General features: G+C 38.7%; 1 protein-coding gene across 1 annotated transcript; it reads right to left on the reverse strand.

Annotated features, from left to right (window-relative positions):
- Positions 1–5,086: 5,086 nt before the first annotated feature.
- On the reverse strand, positions 5,087–6,903 carry LOC131994685 (uncharacterized). The gene is made up of 2 exons (XM_059361494.1): positions 5,236–6,903; positions 5,087–5,155 (listed from the first exon to the last, which is right to left on the reverse strand). Exons 1-2 carry the CDS (start codon positions 6,901–6,903, stop codon positions 5,147–5,149), a joined length of 1,677 nt encoding a protein of 558 aa, XP_059217477.1. The 3' UTR covers positions 5,087–5,146.
- Positions 6,904–10,160: the final 3,257 nt, after the last annotated feature.

Below are 10,160 nucleotides of genomic sequence, written 5' to 3' on the forward strand. Positions count from 1 at the left end.
ATGGTGGAGGGTAAATAAGATTCGGCCCGGCCGAACTTAGCACGCTCTTACTTGTTATATCTGTTATCAGATTTATTTCTATGTCTCTGCAGGTTCATGGTATTAGCGGCTTATTGTCTGCCATGATTTTAGATTAAATCACTCTCTCAGATGAAAACGGTAGGACTCCAAATAGGTACAAACAAGTAGTCACAGGGTTACATTTCACAAAAAAAATCCATACTAATGTAATCTGATCTAAGGTAATCATGAAACCTTGGAATTTTTCAATTTTTCTTTGTTTCTCTTTCGAGACGAGCTGAATGATCGAAGATGCAAATGAAAAGGATAGCCAAAGGTAGCAACACACACCAACCACTATGGGACGCGTTTCGTCTATGGTTAGAAGACTTTTCAACCATATTAGATGTGATGGCTTCAAGGGCGAAGGCGAAGTGTATTAATAGCGAAAAAGCATCTATGATACAATTACCACGTTAACCACGCTCGACAACCCTGTCTATTAGCTGTACTTTTCCTAATGCATGTATTTTTGTGTAATGACAGACATTCTTTCTGTGACAAATTACACTTCTTCCGTACTACACATGATTTTTGTGCATCTGTTGGAAGTTGTATTGATGGCTTCGAGCGCTAAGACAACGGCATTGGCTCTCGCCGTTGATCCGTGGTCCCAGGTTCGAATCCTGGCCGGGCTCTGCCGAATTTTAATGTTTCCAGTTTTTTTTTGCCTGTTAGGGCGAGATCCTTAATTTTTACAATTTTTGTTTGTTTCTCTTTCGAGACGAGCTGAATGATCGAAGATGCAAATGGAAAAGTAAAGCCAACGTTAGCAACACACACCAACCACTATGGGACGCGTTTCGTCTTTGGTTAGAAGACTTTTCAACCATATTAGGTGTGATGGCTTCAAGGGCCGTGCTTTGAAATTTTTCTTTCGAAAGCCTTTGTTTTATCAGTTGGTCGCCGAATTGTTCTGAACAAATGATTCCAGATTTTATGGTTTTATTGGATAACAAAAATTCTCAGAATTTTTCGAAATTTCTTTAAAAATTATTCACGTTGGCCTTTCCTTAGCATTTTATTTCTTTGAAGAACAAATGACCTAGTCTTTTGTAGGAATGAGAAAAATCTGTGATAACGTTTTAAACTTCAACATTTCGCAAGAATTTATTGTGTCCCCGCCAATACACGCACATAGCCATAGCATGCTTATGACAGTACAAAACCCCCCTACGACGACATAAACCCTGACATTGGCATTAAAACGTGCAGCAAACACCAAATGCCACCACCAATGGTCATAACCAAAGTCATGATGGAGGTTTCGTTTCTTTTTCTCTGTTGTTATTGTTATTCTTGTTGTTGTTGTTGTTTTTGTGCGAAATATCAACATCGTTAAGCAATGCCCCTCAACACCGGAGGCAAACAAGTGCTTGAAATGAATGTGCCACAATGACGCACATAAGAGTTCGTTGCGTATTCGTGCGAAATGGACTTGAATGCGGTTGACCAGAATTTCTCAGTAAATATGACGCTAGGAGAAGTACATAGAAATTGCTAATGGCATAATTTAAAAGTTGTAGCGACAACAGCACAGCAGGAACAGATCCATCACAAAGAATGTGAATAATTTTTCAATGGCAAGGTTTAACATCAATGTGATTATTTTTTCTCAAAAGGAGAAAGAGTCGAGCTAATTTGACCAAGAGAAAGAATAGGATAAGAAATGATGGAATTTTATTGATTACTGAAAAGAAATTGCCAGACAACAGATTGGTATTCGTACGACGTTCATCAATCGTCGCTGGCTTGTTGGCATAGACCATAGACTTGACGTAGACCCACAGGAAATAGTCTAACGTGTAAAGCTTCTGTCAACAAACTGACTCTTTTTATTATATTTTTCAAAAAAACAACATTAAAGGAACAAGCTAGTCTACTTAGTTTCATCAAAAGTTTCTTATAAATACGAGTATAACAAGTTATCATATTACAGTTCGGCCAACCTGACAATATGATTGCCCACAATCATGATATAAAAATTGTGTATATTATATAATTGTGACCAATAACATAAATCTATAACCTAGGTGTCAACCATTTCCGAAGTCGCTTTGCTTCAATTATACCCTTATATGGGATCTGTGTCAGTTGACAATTGTCAACATCTCTCACAACGTAGCGATCATTATCTAATACTTTTTCAATAATGTAGGGACCACGATATTTTTCACAAAATTTCTTATTCTTCCCAACTGTATTGTCAATATTCATAATAACAACATAATCACCCTCATCGTAACGTTTTGCCGGTTCATGATGTTTGGAAAAGTATAATTCGTTGTAGTTCTGAGATCGCTGTATAGAATTCAATGCCTTAACCCTCATATCCCTCAAATTTAGTTTCTCCTCATTACCCATTTTCTCATCTAGATATTCCGACAGCTTATCTACCACCACCCCTCGTTGATTCGTTCCAAAGAGTAACTTCGCTGGGGTTTCCTTTGTAGAACTGTGAACACAGTTATTGATAGCATATTCCACCTGGGACAATTTCAATGACCAATCGGAATGATCTATTGGGTCACTCAATTTGCTCAACATGGACTTAATAATACGATTTACACGCTCAACCTGCCCATTTGCTTGTGGAGAGCCAACCGCCACCTTAACATGATTAATATTATTTTTCAAAATGAATTCAGAAAACTCCAATGACGTAAAACATGATCCTCTGTCCGAGATTAGGCGTCTTGGTCTACTGTAATAACTAAAATACTTTTCGAGAGAACAACAAACCTCCTTAGTGCTCGTCGAATTTACAGGATAAAGTCGAACAAATTTTGTAAAAGAATCAACTACCACTAAAATGTGTTTTCTTTTCGATTTTAATGATGGAAGTGGTCCGAAGTGATCCACGTGTATCGTATCGAATGGCTCCGCCACCTTTGGAATGCTGTACATGTTCTGTTGGTTTATTCTAGCTGGAGCAGCATAAATGATATATTTTATACAATTCTTAATGAAGCTATCTATCTTATTGCGCATGTCTGGGAACCAAAAATTCTCTCGAATCTTATAATAACATTTATCTGTCCCCAGGTGTCCAAGCTTCTCATGTATCATTCTTATCACATTATCTTCCATTTCCTTTGGGACATATAAACAAACGGTTGCACCCACTTTCTTAAATAAGAGACCGTCTATTAGGTCAAAATCACATATCTCTTCCTTTTCCAAACGTTTACATAAGTCCTTAATAACAGGATCTCTAGCTTGGGTCAGTTGAATTTGGACATCGAGTTGATTCGAATCTACAGAGCAAATCATGTTACATCCCACATGAGGGGATATTTCCTTTTCTATACATCTGCTTAACATATCCACATGACCCATAGAAGAACCCTTCCTGTGTTCGATAGAATAGTCATAGTTCTCTAGTTCCAATGCCCAGCGGGATATCCGAGGATTAACTTGTCTCTTGTTCAAGGTCATTGTAAGTGAATTGCAATCTGTGACTATGGTAAAATGTAATCCTTCTAAATACACACGAAACCGGCGCAACGCGTAAATAATTGCGAGTGTTTCCAGTTCGAAGCTATGATATCTCGATTCTGCATTGGTTGTAGCCTTTGAAAAAAATGCTACGGGGTGGAACTTTTTATCATCCTGACGCTGCATCAATATTGCTCCGAATCCATGAGAACTTGCATCACAATGTAACTCCGTATCGCTTTTAGGGTTATAGATAGCTAATACTGGGGCCCGAAGTAAACGAGACTTTAATTCACTAAAGGCCTTTACACATTCTTCAGAGAAAACGAATTTTTTCTCTTTACGAAGCAAATCTAACAATGGCCTTGCAATATTTGAGAATGACGGAACGAATTTCCTAAAGTAGGAAAACAACCCAAGACAAGTTTGTAATTCCCTATGATTCCTTGGCATTGGTATTTGTTTCACAGCTCGCAAGTGATTTTCTGTCGGCCGTATACCTTTTGGGCTGATTAAGTATCCTAAATACTCTAAACTCTGATAACCAAATTTACATTTAGTTAACTTGATACGTAATCCGTACTCAAAAGCACGTCCAAGTACAACCGCCAATGTCTGAACATGAGAATCGAAATCAGAGGATGCAATCAATATGTCATCCATATATATAACCACTCTATGGTCCTCTATTAAGTCGCGAAATATACCATTTATAAAGCGTTGAAAGTTTGCTGGAGCATTCTTTAAACCAAATGGCATCTTCAAATACTCGTACTGTCCAAATGGGGTTACAAATGAAGTGTATGGAATTGAATCATTATGCATTTCTATGTTGAAAAATCCATCCTTCAAATCCATGAGGCTAAACCATTTTTTGCCTGATATGCTCTCAATACAGTCCTCGATGAGGGGTAAAGGAAAGTTATCCCTAATAGTCTTTTTGTTTAACGCTCGATAATCGACACACATCCGCGTTTCCCCTGTCTTTTTCTTTACCAACACAATTGCTGACGTGTATGGAGAATTGCTGTAACGTATTATTTTCCTTTCTAACAAATCACTAACAATCTTCTGCGTTTCCTCACGATCACGAACCGACAATCTACGGGGAGAGCAGTGTATTGGAATATCATCAGATAATTTAATCTGCATCCTACAATCAGATGACTTTTTATCAATTCCCTTTGGAGTTATATAACGATTATGAATAAGATCTTCTAAAGTCTTCTTCTGGAATGAATTTAACAAAGGATTTAGATCAATATCGTCCGTACGTATCACTTGGGAATTCACAGGACTATCATAAGAATTGCTTATCGTAGATGGTGTAGACACCGAGGTTATATTATTATTGTCATTTATTTTTCTTGTGGATTCAAATACTTCTTTATCATTCGTAGTTTCCTTGACTTGAAGTAATTTTACATTAAATGCATGCATAAAGTTCCGTCCAAGAATCATTGGAACATGAATGCTCTCGTTCGGAACAACAAGTAATTCTATTTGTTTAGACGATTTTTTAAATTTTATTAAACAAGAAATATTTCCATATATTTTCAAAGGGGAATTGGCAACTCCAACATACGAAGTTGGTATTAAATTCTTCGAACGTATCACACCAGTCGGTAATAAAGACATCTTAACCAAACTAATTGGGCTACCGGAATCGATCAAGCACGAAATATTCGCAGAATTAGTATATTTGGATCCACAAGAATATTTAAAGGCCACACTTACCATTTGTGTTGTGTCTACAATATCATTACTACAAAATATGGGAGCAGTAACATTCATCCTTTTAGGACAATCCTTGTAAAAATGTCCCATTTGGAAACAATGGAAACAAGATCCCGGTGGACGTCGAGGCTTATTGCAGGTGTTCTTCATATGTCCAAATTGAGAGCAATTGAAACATCGTATGCCTTTAGTATTGTCACGGCCTTCTTTATGAGTACTGACTGTTTTTGACCTGCGTTTCTCGTATCTATCTATTCCATGCATCAATTCTTGTAATGAGTTTGATCCGTATAGAATGGATATGTTGTTGGTTTTATCTTCCATTCCGTCTATTATAATGTCAACCAGTTCTTGCTTGTTGATTTCGCCTTCTGCTGCAATAGTTTGCATTGCTACTATATAGGCAATACACGGCTCTGTTGGCTTCAACTTGCGCAAACGCAATTTTTGATAAACTTCTTCTTGCGTTACCGTTCTCTTGAAAATGTCTAAGAGCGATCTCTTCAACTCCTTATATTCTTTGTAATTTGAAATTTCCATGAACTCTCGCGCAGTTCCAACCAGCAAATATCTTAAGCACATATATTTTTCTTGGTCAGTCATATTTATAGTGTAGCTTTCAAAAGAGTTTATCCATTTTTCAATATTTCGTCCATCATTCCCAGAAAATTTCGGAACCATCATAGAGAGCTCGTCATAATTGATATTTGTAGAAACCTTTTTTCCACCGTTTTCTAAAGATTCAATTTGGTTTCGAAGAGCCAACATTTCTTGCTTCAATCTCAAAACTCTAATTTCACTCTCTAGTTCATCAGCTTCACGGGATAAAACGCTTGAACGAATGAAAGGGTCTGTTACCTGTGATGGAACAGAAGGTCTAGAAAATTGTCCTCGAAGTAAGTTTGCAGGAACGGAAACTGAGGAATAATTGACGGAGGGTACGGAAGAAACAACACAAGAAGATACGGAAGGAGGTACGGAAGTTTGTGTTTGCGGAAGAACATCACAGGACACGCCAATTGCTCTATTGTTAAAAGCGACACCCAATGTATTTGTATTCATTAAATCGGAAATAACTGATGAAGTCCGGGCGGCAGAAACAGAAGCAGCAGTCCCTGAAGTACCAGGAAATTGTCTTTGAACTGTATTTACAGGAACGGAAGCAGAAGAATTATAGACGGAAGGTACGGAAGATATTACGGAAGGAGGCACTGAAGTCTGTGTTTGCCGAAGATTTGCACAGGATACGCCAATTTCGCTGTTATTAAAAGCGACACTCAATGTATTTCTAGATATTAAATCGGTTGAAGTCCGTGCGGCAGAAAAACAAGCGGCAGTTCCAAGAACCAATTCAGTTTGATTTGTGGACTCACCATTACATTGAAATGACTGAAGCAAATTTTCAGGATCGGCAGTTGCGGAATTAATAACGGGAGTTTCATTCAAAGTATTGGATGACATTGTAGTGACAGTTACAGATGAATTCCCAGCAGAATCAGAAGAAACCACATTTCCAGAAGGCAATTCAGTCTGCTTTGATGGACCACCGTTAACTTGCAAAGAATCATATAATGTTCTCAATTGTGCAATTGACGCTGTTTCTGGAAATTCCACATTTGAAGCTTTCAAAGCTGAAAGAATTCTTTCTCGAGTAGGGCGTGAATCCATATTTAAAAAAAAAAAATTTTTTTTTTTTTTTTGAGTCTTCTTTTTTTTATTTATTTATTTTTTTTTTTTTTTGGGAACCCCACACCTGAATTGTAAAGCTTCTGTCAACAAACTGACTCTTTTTATTATATTTTTCAAAAAAACAACATTAAAGGAACAAGCTAGTCTACTTAGTTTCATCAAAAGTTTCTTATAAATACGAGTATAACAAGTTATCATATTACAAACGGTGTTGAATCACAAGACCGAGGCGGCCAATCGACTGGATCATTTCGTGATATAACACATTCTCCAAACTCTGTTTCCAATAAATTGATGGTGAGATTCGTTGTGTGGCGCCGTCCTGTTGGAATTATAGGGTTGCCCAAAAAGTTATTGCGGATTTTTCATATAATCTGCGTTGACAAATTTTTTTCACAGCTTGTGACTGTAATTGCATTCTTTCTTCTGTCAGTTATCAGCTGTTACTTTTAGCTTGCTTTAGAAAAAAAGTAAAAAAGTATATTTGATTAAAGTTCATTCTAAGTTTTGTTAAAAATGCATTTACTTTCTTTTAAAAAATCCGCAATTACTTTTTGGGCAACCCAAAACATCTCCTCCAAGTCCATTTCATCCAATTGGGGCCAAAAATATTCTGTTATCATTGAACGGAGCTGCAACGGCCGGTGAGGAAAGCAAAACAGACAGGAAGCGACGTGCTAATAGGCTGCGATGCGAACTCTCACCACATTTCGTGGGGTAGCACCAACACTAATAAGCGGGGCCAAGCCCTGGCAGAGTTCTTGAATACTAACGACCTAATAACACTTGATATTGGTAATACCGCTACCCTTGTTAATAGGATTAGGGAGGAGGTATTAGATGTGACGATGTGTTCAGAAAATCTGATCGATGAGGTTCAGGATTGGAGCGTCTCCATTGAAATCTCTTTCTCTGACCATCGCTATATTAGGTTTAGAATAGCACGACCAACGACCAAGCTTCCGAAATAAGTTGAAGACCAACTGGCCAAAATTCGGAAGGCTCTGAGTAGAAGACTTGGGCAAGATAATTTAGATTGTCCTTGTCCAAGTATAGAAGAGATTGACGAGAATATCAACAGGATTACGACTGCACTGGTGGGATCCTTCAAAGAAAGTTGTCCTCTTCGGGAAAGGAAATCAGCCCTGGATAACCGGAGAGATTTGCAATATTGGGAAAGAGGTCCGCAGACTTTTTAACAAAGCACGTCGTAAAAAAGCGGAAGTTTATTCGGATGTGTATTACACACGGCTCAAAGAATCCAATAAGATTACTAGAGCGGCAAAACGCGCCTCCTGGAAGCTTTTCTGCGGACAGGTCGATAGCGTTAATGACGACGCCAAGATAAACAAGTAAAAATGCGTTAAGTTCGGCCAGGCCGAATTTTGGATACCCACCACCTCGAATATATATGTGAACCACCTTTCCTCAAAATCCGGAGCAAAATTCATACCTTATGCCCCATAGCAGCTATGTTCCGATTTGGACCAGATACTAATAAGTAAAAGTTATTGTTCAATTTTATATAACAAAATATTGGTCTTTTTAGTAGTTATATCTAAAACTAAACCGATCTGAACTATATACCACACGGATGTCGAAAAGCATAACATAAGTCTGTGTGTCAAATTTCAGTGCAATCGGATTAAAAATGCGCCTTTTATGGGGCCAAGACTTTATATCGAGAGATCGGTTTATATGGCAGCTATATGCAAATCTAAACCAAATTGCAGAAATATGTGGAGGGGCTTAACTTAACTCTTCGTCCCAAATTTCGGCAACATCGGACAATAAATGAGCTTTTTATGGCCCCAAAACCTATAACCGAGAGATCGGTCTATATGGCAGCTATATCCAAATCTAAACCGATCTGGGCCATATTGACGGAAGATGTTTAAGGGCCTAAGACAACTCACTGTCCCGAATTTCAGCAAAATCGAATAATAAATGTGGCTTTTATGGGCCTAAGACCCTAAATTGGAGGATCGGTCTATATGGCAGCTATATCCAAATCTGAACCGATCTGGGCCAAATTGACGGAGGATGTCGAAGGGCCTTACACAACTCACTGTCCCAAGTTTCAGCAAAATCGGATAATAAATGTGGTTTTTATTGGCCTAAGACCCTAAATCGGCGGATCGGTATATATGGGGGCTATATCAAGATATAGTCCGATATAGCCCATCTTCGAACTTAACCTGCTTATGGACAAAAAAAAACCTGTGCAAAATTTCAGGTGAATATCTCTATTTTTGAAGACTGTAGCGTGATTTCAACAGACAGACGGACAGACGGTCGGACATGTCTAGATCGTCTTAGATTTTTACGCTGATCAAGAATATATATACTTTATAGGGTCGGAAATGGATATTTCGATGTGTTGCAAACGGAATGACAAAATGAATATACCCCCATCCGTCGGTGGTGGGTATAAAAAGTTTCTCTCAAAAACGATATGGGAGTGAGAGCAGAAACAACGGAGGACATGTTGAGGCTTTTGATGAAAACCCATTTTCCACAGGATACGACGGGACTCACGGAGACACCGGAATCTTGGAATAATGACGTTGAACGGAGGTTTATAATAACGGAATTGATGGTGAAGGAATCCTTGAGGAGCTTCAAACCATTTAAGTCACCCGGACCTGATGGGATATTTCCGGCGTTACTACAGAAAGAGGCAGACCATCTGGCGCCTCGTCTGGTCGAAATTTTCACAGCGTGCCTAGGACTTGCATATACTCCGAAATCCTGGCAGGAGGCAAAGTTGGTGTTTATACCTAAGCCCGGCAAGGCAAGTTATGCGACACTAAAGGCCTACAGACCCATAAGCCTTACGTCCTTTCTACTCAAAACCATGGAACGTATTGTGGACACCATGATAAAGAACATGACATGCAGCGAACTGCTCAAATACAAACAGCATGCTTATGTCAAGGGAAGGTCGGTGGGAACTGCCCTGCACGAGGTTGTGCATAAAATAGAAGAATCGTTCGATGCCAAAACGTGCACACTGGCGGTATGCATTGACATAGAGGGGCCTTTTAAAAATGTGCGGAGCGACACACTGATCCAATCCTTAGACCAGTACCGGGTGGACCCGATCCTTAGAGACTGGAAAAACCATATGCTAAGGAACAGGTGGATATATTGTGTGTTCAATGGCATAAATATAAGGGAGAAAGAGGCACAGGGGGGCATTTTATCGCCACTCCATTGGCTGACCACCATAAATG

Source organism: Stomoxys calcitrans, chromosome 2 (genome assembly GCF_963082655.1).
Source record: "Stomoxys calcitrans chromosome 2, idStoCalc2.1, whole genome shotgun sequence".
NCBI classification, from domain to species: domain Eukaryota; kingdom Metazoa; phylum Arthropoda; class Insecta; order Diptera; family Muscidae; genus Stomoxys; species Stomoxys calcitrans.

Coding starts and splice junctions, on each gene's coding strand:
- LOC131994685 (XM_059361494.1), bottom strand. CDS start 6,903: ATGGATTCACGCCCTACTCGAGAAAGAATTCTTTCAGCTTTGAAAGCT.